A 14460-nucleotide genomic window follows, 5' to 3' on the forward strand; every position below is an offset into this window, starting at 1 on the left:
AAATTCGAAACAACAAAACTTTGTTCCTCCATTTGTTTGCATCAGTCCCACCAACGTTACCTAGTTAGTAAGAATTTCACCCTCATTAAGGTTCCTTGGGCTTACACGCGGCATCCAAATACATGAACCGACGCTTCAAATTGGAGATGATAAAATTGTATGAATTTTGAAAATAAAAGAATAATTCAATAAATTTTTTTTTTCTCACAGTTAGAATTTCAATTTTAAGTTTGGAATTTAAGAAATTGTTTTTTTTTTCCTTTTCGAATTTATGTTTGTCAAAGAAACTTAGGGGGATGTTGCATCGGATTGCCGATGTAGTAATTTATTTGAGCAAGAAGACTCTCAGTAAGACTTAGGGCCTGCTTGGATACCAGGAGCAGAACTACTCTTCCAAAGAACAGAAGCTGAAATACTCTATGGAGGAGCTGGAAAAGTAATTCTGTGCAGAAATGGCGTTTGGCAATCAACTCTATGAAGTACTGGCAGAAGTACTTTTGTGCTGGAAGTCTGTTTGGGAACCATACTGACTGTTTTTGACATAATATGACATAATATTTAAAAAAAAAAATTGACAGACTGTCTTTTAGTGTCATAATATGCCTTCAAACTATATTGTTTTTTACATTTTAACTATAAATATTAATATAATATATATAATAAATATTATTATAATATAATATAATATTTTAAATATTAAATATTAATATAATGTGTTTAAATCCATTATACTCAAAATTTTAAAAAAAATTGACAGACTGTCTTTTAGTGTCATAATATGCCTTCAAACTATATTATTTTTGACATTTTAACTATAAATATTAATATAATATAATATAATAAATATTAATATAATATTTTAAATATTAAATATTAATATAATGTGTTCAACTATAAATATTAATATAATATAATATAATATTTTAAATATTAAATATTAATATAATGTGTTTTTTAAATCCATTATACTCAAAATTAAAAAAAAATAATTTAATATTAATAAATGTTTCTTTTGTTTGATTTAAGGGCAAATGAATTAGAAATATTTTCATAGAAAATTAATAAAGTTAGGGGTATTTTGGTAAAACGAACCGTTAGATTTTGACTCCCCGCAAAAAGAGTTTTGAGAAATAGGTTTTCTTGACTTCTTCATAAAGAGTAATTTCTTACTCTTGCGCGGATTAACTCTTCGAGGGAGTAGTTCAAACAAACGCATCCAAACGACTTCTAACTCCCCGCAAGAGTCAGAAGTAGCCAAGGAGTCCTATCCAAACGCCTACTTAAAATCTTTACTTAATTAGTAAGGAAAATGTTTCTCTTGTCGCATGGGAAGAGTACCTTGTCCGTCCAGCAACAATTCTGTACTGTCACTCCAAACTTTCATCCAACTAGAAAATGAGATCCTCATACACAGCCCCTTGAATTTATCTAAAACTGCAGAATAAAAGTTGGTTGGAGTCTTGGAGGTAACTTTACGACTGCAGAAATAGATTCTAAGGGCCGATATAATTGCGAAATTAGCCCCACCCTCTCTCTCTTACTTTTTTTTAGGGTTTCATTCAATTTTCCACGAACATCTATGCATTGGAGATCAGATTTTTGTTTGTTTGTTTTTTCGAGGGCCTCACAATCTAGGGTTTTAAAGGTTGAAAATTTGAGTGCAAACTGATGGATTATTATACGAGATTGGTTCCTGCTTTATGTGATCTGCAAAAATGCTAGTTAGAGAAGATGGATTGTTGGAATTTTGGTTTTCTTCGAGAAATTAGGGTTTCTAGACGAAGATGAAGAGACTGAAAACCGATCCTCCAAGTGTGAGGAGATTGAAATTATCTCATTTTCTATTCGGCATAGCTGCATTGTATCTGATCTTCATCTCCTTAAAGTTCCCTCATTTCTTGGAGATCGCCACAGTGTTGAGCGGCGACGAAAATCTCGTTGGTCTCGATGGATCGACAGTGGGCGATTTGGACGATGACACCGATCTCAACAACCCAATCTTTAGTTCGGTTTATAAGGATGCTTTTCATAGAAAATGGGAAGATAATCAAAATCAAAATGCACCATTGATGCCTCAAGAAGAACCTTTTCGACAGGAAAATGGTTCGTTGTCGCAGTCAATCAAGCCTCTTCGGCATCGTTACGGGCGAATAACTGGTGAAATTATGAGGCGGATTAATAAAACAAACGATCTATCGACGTTGGAGAGAATGGCGGATGAGGCATGGACATTAGGAGTGAAGGCGTGGGAAGATTTGAAGAATTTTGATCCAAAGGAACAAACAAATCAGACTACTGTGCTCGAGGGGAATTCTGAATCATGTCCTTCGTCAGTATCGTCGGGTGGAGAAGAACTTGAACGAGGAGACCATATGATGTTTCTCCCTTGTGGGCTCGCTGCAGGTTCGTCGATAACTATTGTAGGAACACCACATACTGCTCACGAGGAATACGTGCCTCAGCTAGCAAGGTTGAGACATGGGTCTTCTAGAGTTTTTGTTTCGCAGTTTATGGTTGAATTGCAAGGATTGAAGGCAGTGGATGGTGAGGATCCACCAAGGATTTTGCATCTGAATCCTCGATTAAAGGGGGATTGGAGTCATCGGGCAGTCATTGAGCACAATACATGTTATAGAATGCAGTGGGGAACGGCTCAAAGGTGTGATGGGTTACCATCCAACAATGATGATGACATGCTGGGTGAGCCTTAAATTTTACTTCTTTTGAGTTTTATCTCCAAACAACAACATTGCTAGCAGTGACAATTTGCATAAATTTGTTATAGTAACTTGAATTATAGGCATTATATTAGTTGAAAGAAATTCTTAAAACATTCGGTTAAATGAGGGACCAGTAGGTGTACTTAATGTAAGTTTTCAGGGCCTTTCGACTGGGCTCCTGAATGTCGAGGAACTGACATGAAATTTCAATGGACTAGGATAGACATATGAAATCATAATAAAACTTGGTCACATGGTTTGTACTTCCAACCCGAGTCGTTAGATTTGTGCATTAAAATAGTACTGGCTGAAGAAGAAGACATGATGATTGATTGTTGTAGATAGAACTTGATGGACATTGACGTGGAATTACTATGTGGCTATTGAGGTATTATCCACCAATGCAGTTTTACTGACTGGCGTAAATGAGAAACGGAGTAGATGCGCCAGTGAGGAAATGGTGCCTGACAAGTACCAAATGTGACAAGACGCGTTGATAATTGAACATGATAGAAGGGCCTGCAATTATCAGGGCCATATTGACCCATTTTTCCAACCTCTGATTGAAAGCGACCCGGCATATCTACCCCAACAGGGAGTGAGGCGAGGCAGAGCTCGACTAATTTGTGGATGTCTCCTTTTTTCTTCTTTCTTTCCACTATGGTATAAATAGGACCTCTCAAAACAGTTGGGGGGATACAGTGTGGTTACTCAGACTCGATTTACCCCCACTATAACATTATTAACTGTAATTATTGAACGTCCTTAATTCTTCTTGATGCCACGAGTCCCAAACGACTATTCTAGATGATTTAAGTGGGATTGAGAGTCTCTCTAGGTAAATATCGTACATGTAAAACATAGACCTTATCCACCTACTTACAAATTACAATTATAATAATTAGACTAACTTAAAACATAAAAGTCCATAGAAAAGAAGCTTCTTGATCTTGAACTCTTGATTCTTGAAGGTTGCAAAAATCCTTAAATCTTCATTCATCTTGAATCTTGTGCTTGTTGTAGATTAGAATGTTATAGGAAATGTTGGAATGGGTTATTGATAAAAGAGCTAGGTTGAAGATGATTGCTCTGGGTCTACTTTTAAAAAAAAGAAGAAAAAAAAGATGATTGCTTTGGAGAAGAAAAATCAAGGATTTTTAGGTCATTTTTCATAAACTTATAAGAAAAGACTGCTATTTTAAAAATATATGGAGGAATCCAAACACCCATAAAAATGCTAGGGTGGAAGCAAAATCTCACCTTTTTTTCTCACAACTACGTGTCTACACATTGGGGATAGTAATGGCCACACTCCTTAGTAGGAGTGTGGGGCTAGCATTCCTCTTTGGAGAATATTTGAGATGCCCTCTTATGTTTTCAAGTTTTGATACAACCCCTTGAATTTAGTTTCCAGTCACAGAATATAGAAAATGACTTGGATCCCTTCCTCCTCAAACTGTAGCCTAAAACCTTTCATTTGATTTGCTTTATTTTCTCAAAACCAATCATCTTCAACCATTGATTTTGCATATTCAAAACCAGTCATCTTGAATCCTAGAATTAAACCTTCAAACCACAAGAGAAGGTAGGATATTTGTGGAAGTAAAAAAAACAATGGAATTTTGGATAGAAAATTCAGGGGTTTTCTACAAAGGTAAGGTGAGGTTAAATAGATTACAAGAACATTTCCATAAAGGTTAAAGATCCTGAAGATGATGGATTTTGAGAAAAAAACCAAAGGTTTTTTTTTTTGGCTAGTGGCTGTAGATGATGGCATTTAAGGCATTAGCATTAATCTACAATAAAAAACTATTTTTTTCTAGGACTCCATTAAAAAATATATTGATCTTTTTTATTATATTTTTTTGGGTTTTCTATTATATTTGTGTATGTTGATTTTAAGGATTTATGAGTTACAGTTGATTCAAGTTCGTGTTTCCATTAAAATATGTCTCTTAAGAGGTTATGGCACATGACTTTCTCTAGAAACAATTGAAATATTTGAGACATATAACTTTAACTCATATATCATAGTGGTTTTCCCAGTGGTTTGTTGGGAGCAAATGTGACCGCATAATGACTGACAACTGCTCTTAGGTTGTATAAGCACTGTTTACACGGAGGAATCATTTCATTACACCTGGTTACAAGAAAAAATGTAGAAGAAATAAATAGAAAAACTCACTGTATCAATGTTTATTGATGGACCATGGTTTTAATGCCGATGGGGAAGCTTGTCCATGCATTGCATTTTCACAAGAGCCCCGAGGACTTGTGTTGGTCAGAGGGTTGAGTCTCCTGCCAAGTGCTGGACTAATATGCATTGTTCTTAAATGGTGATAAAGTGATCAAAAGGCTTTAATGTCTGTTTTGGTTCACCTTGGTACAGAAATGATGCATATTGACAGAAATTTCAATGTTGAGGAAATACTCTTCCATAAGCTGTGAATATTTCTGTTCTTTCTCTCTTCATCTGCCTAAGCTACTATATTTAGTGTGAGTTTCACCCACATTTTTAATACTTCTGTTGGACAGTGGATGGATTTCAGAGATGTGAGAGATGGATGCGGAGCGATATTGTAGACTCAAAAGAGTCCAAGACAACCTCATGGTTCAAAAGATTCATAGGACGTGAGCAGAAACCAGAAGTGACCTGGCCGTTTGCTTTTGTGGAGGGTAGACTCTTTGTCCTCACTATACGAGCTGGTGTGGATGGATACCACATCAATGTTGGTGGTCGACACGTGACTTCATTCCCTTATAGAACGGTATGAAACTAAAGCGAGCAAAAAATACTTTTAGGAGGAATACCCATAATGTGAGGATTGGGAAATAGTAACTATCCGTCTCTCTACTTTGATCGAAGTGTATTGCACGGTTATTGAGATGGCCTCTTTTCGTCCTTCCATCATTACATGAGTATTCTCTACTTTAACCACATTTCCTCTCCCCTACTAATCGATTCAATTCCAAGCATAATTTCCATTTTTGGAATCTAGATGTCTATGTTATCTCATAATATTCTGGATCTCTTTTACAATGGTCTTCAAAAATTATTTCCTTACTGCAAATATGGCTATTTTATCAGGGGTTTACTCTTGAAGATGCAACAGGATTAGCAGTTAAAGGTGATGTTGATGTGCATTCAGTGTATGCTACGTCTCTTCCTACCTCACATCCAAGTTTCTCACTACAGCAAGTCTTGGAAATGTTGAAGAAATGGAAGGCTCAACCTTTGCCTAAAACTCCCATCCAACTTTTTATTGGGATTCTCTCTGCTACAAATCATTTTGCAGAGCGCATGGCAGTTAGAAAAACCTGGATGCAATCTGCTGCTGTCAAGTCTTCTAATGTGGTGGCTCGTTTCTTTGTTGCATTGGTGAGTTTCGCACATTTAATTTTTCTGAGGTACAAACTAAAACATGTATGTTTGAGAAAGACAAAGACTATAAGACCAGTTCTATGGATCAGATAGTTAGATGAACTTGTCAAGGCATTTTTCTGCCTAGTTATACTCCCATGTCTGATTCTTGGAAAAATAGGTTTTTTCTATCTGATGGGTACAGTTTTTTTTTTTTTTGAAGGTAAAGTAGATTTGATGGGTACAGTAGATTTGTTGTTTGTACTTTTGGTTGGAGTCTGCTTCATACTGTTATCTGATAGTATTATCCTTTTGTTGTTTTTTTTTTTTTTTTGATAAATATAATATATTGAAAAAGAGGGAAAAAGATACAAGGAGACCGAGAAAGTCTCACAAAGAGCAACGAAAAAAGAAAACTACAACATCAGTGATTACATAAAGAGTTTCATCTAAAAACAGAATCATCATAAGTAATCCCCACGAAATCTATGTCCTGATTGGACCAAAAGTATAAAAGTCCCAAGATCTCTAAGAAACCTGCATGAGAGCTACTTGTCTTACTGTTGAACACCTTGTTATTTCTCTTGTTCCAAACCCCCCAAGCAATAGTCGCTGGAAGCATATCCCACAAGAACCATTTTCTGGTGTGGAAAACATTACTAGTCCACCCTTCTAACAACGAGGAGAACTTACGAGAAAATACCTAATTAATACGGAAAAGCCCAAGGAAGATTGACCAAATATTATAAGAAAAGGGACAATGAATTAAAATATGATCAATTGACTCCCCTTCCCTCATACATAGGGGACAACAATTAGGAGTGATTCAACCCCGAGCAATCAAATTATCCAACGTAAGAATCCTTCCAAGGGAAGCCAACCACAGAAAAAAGGAAATTTTAGAGGGAATTGACCTGGACCAAATGATGGGTTCCGAGAGGGATCGCTCAGTAAGAGGAGTTAGCCACTTACAGAAAGATCTGACAGAGAATCTCTTATCCTAAATCCTTATCCATTCCTATTTATCCTATTCACTATCGTTAAGATAGAACGTATGCAGGAGATCAAGGAAAGATGCCACCTCAGTTAGCTCTCAATCATTAAAGTTTCACTTAAACCCCAAATCCCAAGTAGGACTGGACTCGTTGTGAATCAAACACTGCTGGATTGAGCTGTTCTTCTTCATAGAACAAATGTATAAAGACGAAAATTGAGTTGCCAGAGGTGATGTGTCGCACCATCTATCTTCCCAAAATCTGATTCTGTCCCCCAAACCCGCTTTGAACCTAATCCTTCTCTCGAAATCCTCGCTCACTTTAAGAATCCCTTTCCAGACTTTACACCTATACACATGTTTAGACTCTCCGCTATACCAACCTAGCCTCCTCTCACCATACTTAGCCTTAATAATCTTCTTCCACAGACTACCCCTCTCATTGTCGAATCTCCAAACCCATCTTCCTAGAAGCACTCTATTGGCTAATCTCAGCTCCCTTATGCCCAACCCCCCGTTCTTCTTAGGCACACAAATCACTTTCTATCTGACCAAACAATACTTCCTCCTTTCGTTCTTATCATTCTACAAGAAGTTCCTCATGAGCCTCTCCAATCTCTTTTCGACAGTCCTCGGGAGCGTAAACAACGAGAGAAAGTAAACTGGGATATTCGTTAATGTGCTTTTTATCAAAGTTACTTTCCCTCCTTACGATAGATAATTGGCCTTCCACGTGCTCAACCTTTTTTCCAATCTCTCTATCACACCATCCCAAATTTTGGTACTATTATAGGGAGCTCCTAACAGTAAGCCCAAATAGGATGTGGGCAGGGAATCATACCCTCACCCCAATGTTATAGCCATCAAATGAATATCATTCACCTCTTCTACCCCAAAAAGCTTATTCTTCTGCAGATTAATATGCAATCCTAACATAACCTCAAAACAGCTCAATAAGACTCGAAGCACCCTCACCTGGTCCCTCGAATTCTAAAAAAAAACTAGTGTATCGTCCGCAAATTGAATATGCAACAAAAAAACTTTTGTTGTTGATTATCTTTTGGCAGAATGTTCCTAGTAAGAGAATGCTTTAGGTCCTGTTTGAATTTACTGAGTTAATAATTCATTTTCTTGGTAAAAAAATCAGGTATCATGTTATGCGGCACTTACTTTATTTCATTTTTTTTGTTTTTTAAGAGGGTAACTAATGCATGTCGTTTTAAGTGGTTTCTCGGGAATGGTCTTACCTTGATTTATGAATTGTCATCATTTAGTAATAATAGGAACTTGAGTTTTTTAGGGGTTCGAACATGCTTTGTAGAAAGTGCAAATACAAGCAGGCCCTTAGCATATAGGTGGTTGTTTTCCATAGTCTTCCCCAATCAGGAGGTGTGGGAATGGTGAGGCAATTTCCCTCTCAAGTGATGGACTTGATAGAATCACAGTTCATTAGGAATCTGAAGACGGGATCTCTTGGCCTAAGCATGACTTCTTTGATCGATGGTAATGGTAGGGCTGTGTCAGTTCTTGTTGCATACTGGTTATTTTACGTAGGGCTCATCGACCTAATGTACCATGGGTTTTATACGTTTCCTCCTCATTTTTCATCACAGCTATAAAGAAGTGGAATCTTATAAAATTTGCTTAGATCCTAAATGTCTGGTATAATTTCTTTTTGAATTAGTGGTACAAGTACTGTACATTTTTACACCTGTGAGTTATGTTCCTATTTACTTTTGGCATTTGTACTAATTTTAAGAACATTATGTAGAATCCAAGAAAGGAGGTAAATGCAGTGCTGAAGAAAGAGGCAGCTTACTTTGGAGATATGGTTATTCTTCCTTTCATGGATCGTTACGAACTTGTAGTTCTTAAAACCATTGCCATCTGCGAGTATGGGGTGAGTTCTTCATTTCATTGTTTTTCTCTTCTTTTTTTTTTTTTTTTTTTTGGTGGGTAAGCTGGAATTGAACCCACAATCTCCAAGCTGCATTCCAATCTGTCAATCGAGATCGTGTTCAAATCGTCTTCCAGCATCATTTTAATGGACTTTTATCTTTGCCGTAAAATCATGTTTATTTGATTCACATCCTGATTAGTTATCTCTTGAGTTCATCGCACTTGAACACTCCAATATCCTTCTGCAGGTTCAGAACTTGACTGCTGCATACATCATGAAGTGTGACGATGATACCTTTGTAAGGGTGGATACAGTTTTGAAAGAAATTAGTGGCATATCTCCCAAGAAGTCCCTATACATGGGCAATCTCAACCTTTTGCACCGGCCTCTCCGAAGTGGAAAATGGGCAGTCACTTATGAGGTATTTTCGCATGCTTGGATTAGTTAGGATATCCATATATATATATATTTTGATAGGTATAAAGATTAGTTAGGAAATCCATTAAAACCATGTTTCGTGCTGTTGTATCCTTTGCTAGAACGAAACAATGTTGCACTAAGGGTGTTGGCATCAGGATGAACCAATTCTGGTGTCATGGTTCCCACCAGAATAATAATATTTTCATCTTGATTTCTAGTGTCATTTTTCATATTATAACTTGCTGTCTGAAAGAAGTATAGGCAGACATGGTGGTAAGGATTATCAAATTTGGCACAAAAAGATTTCCCAAGTGATTCTCAGACATGCTAGCCAAGCCCAGATGTGATCTTCTGACACTGTTCTCTAATGTTATAGGAATGGCCAGAAGCAGTGTATCCTCCTTATGCCAATGGACCCGGATACATCATTTCGATCGATATTGCCAGATTTATAGTCTCTCAACATGCCAACCAAAGTCTCAGGGTTTGTAACCGTAACAAACATTTCCTTTCTTTTCTTAGTTCTTTTCATTGAATAAACTTTCACTATTTTCTTTTGGGCGCTGAGTGGCACCTTGTGCCTTTGATAAATGAGGTACCCCCCTCCTAGTTGAAAGACAAAATTGCCTTCACTGTTCTGACCAGAACTTTCTTGTCTTTCCATTAGTAGTGGTACTGCAATCACTCAGAGGTCCATACGGTATTGAGGGAAAATCATTGGGAACGTGTTTTTCTTCCTCTGGGGAAAATGCAATTTGCTTGTATTTGTACATATCACGGGAAAATGATTTTCCTTGAGAAAGTGGGCTTCTTGTTAGTGTTGAAAAATCCTTGTGTTATCTCCTCTCATGATTAACCCCATCCCCCCCCCCCCCCCCCCCCCCAACAAATAAAAAAAAACAAAGCACCAACTCTCTTTTTGACATATTTTGTAGCTTCAATCAAACACCGGCAAACATGTTATGAAATCCATTTTCTCGGATTATTTTCCTAGGAAATTCATTGTATTGAGAACATTTTCTCTGCATCCATACATTGATTGTTTTTTTTGGCATGTAAACCTTCATTAATCATCCTTAGTTGTCTTACTCGCCTAGGAATTGGAACATTTTTTTCTTTGATTGGCAGCTATTCAAGATGGAGGATGTGAGCATGGGAATGTGGGTTGAACAATTCAACAGCTCCACCCCTGTCCAGTACTCCCACAATTGGAAGTTTTGTCAGTATGGCTGCATGGAGGACTACTATTCTGCACATTATCAGTCCCCAAGACAGATGATTTGTCTGTGGGACAAGTTGGCGAGGGGTCGGGCCCATTGCTGCAACTTTAGATGACAATTGAATCATTCTGTAGAGCATGTAACAGTCCACACCAATTTCGATTCACATTTCTGGGCTTCAGATTAATTGCCCGTTTTGGAATCACTTACTGTTCCTCGCTTGTAGCAGATTTTATTCAATTTTCTTTTTTTGGAGTCATGGCTGGAAATCAGGTTTATCTGCTTCGATCTTGACTGCAACTCGGGTTTCACTGTAAAAGTATATTGTATATGTTTTAGACGCTTTCAATTTTGTCTCTGAGACAGGATTTACTTGCATAGTTTTTGTTATTTTATTCTCTACGAAAGATTCTTTAAAAATAAATCAGGAATCGATGGAAAGTTGGTGATCTGAATTCAATATTATCGGTTAGCCGATGAGATGATTGAATGCGAACAGAGAGCTTCTATTAACACACCAACTTTTAGTTATAACGCACAAATCTATATGTAGACATGGTTTAACAAAAGGATTGGGGTGTAAGTAAAGTTGGTGCATGAATACAATCTCTCATTTGAATATTGATTTTAGATTAGCCTTTGGATTTTGGAATTTCTTTTGGATTCGGATAGTCTTGTGTTATTCAATCGGATTAGAATCAGTTGAAAGCCCTCTGTACACTTAAACCTATAAGGATAAGCATTCCTCCATTTTTGAGGTCCAATACCATAATGAGCTGATTGAGGCTTGTTTATATCAATTTGATCGCTAATATTGATCAAAAGAGAGATGCTGTTGGCATACTAACTTTTACTTGTAACACACCTATCCTTTTGAAATCGATAGTCGGTTCAAATTAGCTTGGTGTGTTGTAATAAAGTTTGTTGTGTGTTAATGAAATCTCTCTTGATAATCAAACATGAAATAATCAAAATAAACAAATCGAATTTTTTCCTCATAGGGGAGAACCTTTGCCTTTTATTCTCATAAACATCAAGTTCAACATACTATAGGTACAACTTAGGAAGCTAACCGAAATGCTCCTCACTTTATTCCCCCCCCCCCCCCCAAAAGCCTCAACTTAAGGGATCCTGTACAAAAGAAGGTAATGCAAAAAAAATGAAAATATAAATATATTTTGGAAATTCAATGAAAATATCCAAACTATATCATAATAATTTTCAAGGATTTAGATGTTACAATGAATAATAGTTTAATTGATAAAGTCTATGGATGATGATGATGGTCCCGTAGATCGTGAGTTTGATACACAATATAAGCATTAATTCCTCAGGGGCCACCCGTGAGGGCGCACCCTCACTTATCTGGTGCGTGTGATATGTAGGCGTTGCATGTGCCCCAGGACTAATCCTTGGACAAGACCTTGGTCCATAGACTGGGCAAAGCCTAGATATGGGCCCAATCTGCTGTCTACATGGATACCCAGTTAGAAAAGAAAAAAAAAACTACACATTTTTTCCCCCCTTAAATGATCACCTCATCAGCATATATTTTATAAAAATAAAAATTCTTGATGGTTTACTAATTGAATTAATTTTATTACAAAAGCTGGTCTGATTTTATCGGATTACTGGTCAGGTTTTTAGATGCTCTTCGGTTTTTATATTTTTTTTAAATTTTAGAGTTCTGGAACTTTCATGACTAACTTAATTACCGAAGTGTTTTTCTTGAAGCTATGGTTTTGTGTTCTCTAGCTTTTTCGTAAACACATGGCACCTTGCTAAAGCAAATCCCAAAGAGAGAGAGAGAGAGATGATACCCATCTTCAATGGTAGTATATGAATTATATTTAATGGGTCCCATTCAACACCCTACGTTTTACCCTACACTTTACCCTACGTGTTTTGTTCTACATGGATTAGAAGTTTTGGAATAGGCTGATTTTTGGTGAGGATGATCTCTATGGTAAGGAGATCATCCTCATAAAAAATCAGCCCATTTCAAAACTTCTAACCTCATAAAAAATGATTTACAAAAAATGGACGGTCCACGATTTTTCAACTTGTAAACATGGGGCTAGAAATTTCGGAATGGGCTGATTTTTAGTGAGGAGGATCTTATAACCATAAAGATCATCTTCACCAAAAATCAGCCCATTCCAAAACTTCTAACCCATGTAGGACAAAATACGTTTAGTAAAGCGTAGGGTAAAGTGTAGAGTGTTGAACATTTCCCATGTTTAATATATATCGGTATATTGCATTAAACACTGAACTGACATGGAGGTGTACACGTATCTCAATCAAAAGCATCTGTCGTTCTGTGCACATCTTTACATCAGTTCAGTGTTAAATGCAATGTCTTGCGCAGTCACATCAACATTTTCTTTAGTATACATCAATGAATAATGCTGAAGTGATCTCAAAGATTGTATCCAGATGCTTTTTCACTCATCGGGAAAGTGAGATATGAGGTACAATCTTAAGGTCACTCGATAAGAATATTTGAAGTACTGATAATTAGAATTGTTGTATTAGATTAATTTTTATACATATCTTGGTTGATGTAATATTTATAATTACCCTATCCAAGAATTATCAATTTAAGTTTGACCCGAATCTAAAACGTAACATAAAATGAGACTCACTTGTCACAATTAACGTCCCTCGACACGGGGAATGGCACTGAAACGCCACACTTGGCAGGGAGAGAGGTAAGTGCAGCATCCTTTAAGTTAGGGAAACCAGATATTGCTTGCTTAAGGCAATTGCATGCTTGGTGCCTTTCGGGATCTGTAGTCACAATCCCCACCAATTTCTTCAACCCACCACAACATTCTGGGTTTGGTTGAGGTGCAGCTCCAGTCAAGTAAGGAGGACATTGTGCCACTAACCCAACCACATCTGCACAAGTAATTGCCGCACCTGGCCTCATCATCCATTGAATCATGGCTACTACCACCACACCACATATTACCACTCCCTTCATCTTTCCTTCTACAAATTAAAATCTCTATATCTGTTTGTGTTTTTGGCTTGAGGGGTATATGTAGATGGATTTTAGGCTTAGTTGGTAGCAGTTACAATTTTTTTGTTTTATTTCTTTCTTAAGTGGACACTTAGAGCACCTAAAGAGAATAGAGACAATATTTGAGTTGTTTTGTTCTTCTCTTCTTTTTTGTAGGTTTTTGAGCTGTTAAGCGTTTTGATTTGGCAGCTTATGCCCCTTGGCCTTGGCTAACTGACCCATCAGTGCCTTTCAAAAGTGTAACGTATCTTCGTTTAAAGAGAAGATGCCTTTTAAAAGTGTGATGTGCCCTAAGGCCATAAGTTAAGGTGTACTAAATACACCATGAAAATTTATTTTCCTACCAACAATGCCCTACAAAGATTTTCTTCCCAAAAACACCATCAAATGCTTGTTTCCAAGGTGTATTCAATGCACCTTTAGGGCACAGGCTAAGAAAACCCTTTTTTCTGGGTAACGTCGACTTCTCCAAGTTCTTTTGTCAAATTTTATTATCAAATACTTATTTTCATTAGTAATATTTAGATTGATTCTGAATATGAGCACATCATTTTTGTATAAGCAAATGATTACTCTTGATCTCTGATCAAATTTAGTCACATATTTATTCAAAATCTATGAGACATCAATATGTTGAATCAAAGGATTATGAATGAATGCCAAAGAGGTAAGTAATTTGAGCAAAATATGTGCCGAAAAATCAATACCTTCCCATCCTTTTGCAATCAACTAGTATGTGGCGTGTGAAAACACACATGTATTACAAAAATTGTGATTTTAATTATTTTAGAACTTTGTGTGGTATTTGAGGTGAAGA

At 36.7% G+C, this 14460-nt stretch overlaps 2 protein-coding genes across 2 annotated transcripts; one reads left to right on the forward strand and one right to left on the reverse strand.

The window, feature by feature from the left end:
• The first annotated feature begins 1372 nt into the window (after window positions 1–1372).
• Window positions 1373–10993, forward strand: LOC147390671 (Galactosyltransferase family protein). Its single transcript, XM_086457558.1, has 7 exons — window positions 1373–2700; window positions 5256–5488; window positions 5809–6099; window positions 8847–8975; window positions 9223–9396; window positions 9772–9879; window positions 10524–10993. The coding sequence occupies exons 1-7, from the start codon at window positions 1785–1787 to the stop codon at window positions 10728–10730; spliced, it is 2058 nt and encodes a 685-aa protein (XP_086313684.1). The 5' UTR covers window positions 1373–1784; the 3' UTR covers window positions 10731–10993.
• A 724-nt stretch (window positions 10994–11717) lies between these two features.
• LOC147390672 (non-specific lipid-transfer protein A-like) lies at window positions 11718–13636 on the reverse strand. The gene is made up of 2 exons (XM_086457559.1): window positions 13264–13636; window positions 11718–11746 (listed from the first exon to the last, which is right to left on the reverse strand). The coding sequence occupies exons 1-2, from the start codon at window positions 13602–13604 to the stop codon at window positions 11737–11739; spliced, it is 351 nt and encodes a 116-aa protein (XP_086313685.1). The 5' UTR covers window positions 13605–13636; the 3' UTR covers window positions 11718–11736.
• Window positions 13637–14460: the final 824 nt, after the last annotated feature.

This window comes from Akebia trifoliata, chromosome 11 (assembly GCF_017979445.1).
Source record: "Akebia trifoliata isolate Shusen 1 chromosome 11, ASM1797944v1, whole genome shotgun sequence".
NCBI lineage: Eukaryota > Viridiplantae > Streptophyta > Magnoliopsida > Ranunculales > Lardizabalaceae > Akebia > Akebia trifoliata.

Coding starts and splice junctions, on each gene's coding strand:
- LOC147390671 (XM_086457558.1), top strand. CDS start 1,785: ATGAAGAGACTGAAAACCGATCCTCCAAGTGTGAGGAGATTGAAATTA. Junction 5,489..5,808: donor CTTCATTCCCTTATAGAACG/GTATGAAACTAA, acceptor CTATTTTATCAG/GGGTTTACTCTTGAAGATGC. Junction 9,880..10,523: donor ATGCCAACCAAAGTCTCAGG/GTTTGTAACCGT, acceptor TTTGATTGGCAG/CTATTCAAGATGGAGGATGT.
- LOC147390672 (XM_086457559.1), bottom strand. CDS start 13,604: ATGAAGGGAGTGGTAATATGTGGTGTGGTGGTAGTAGCCATGATTCAA.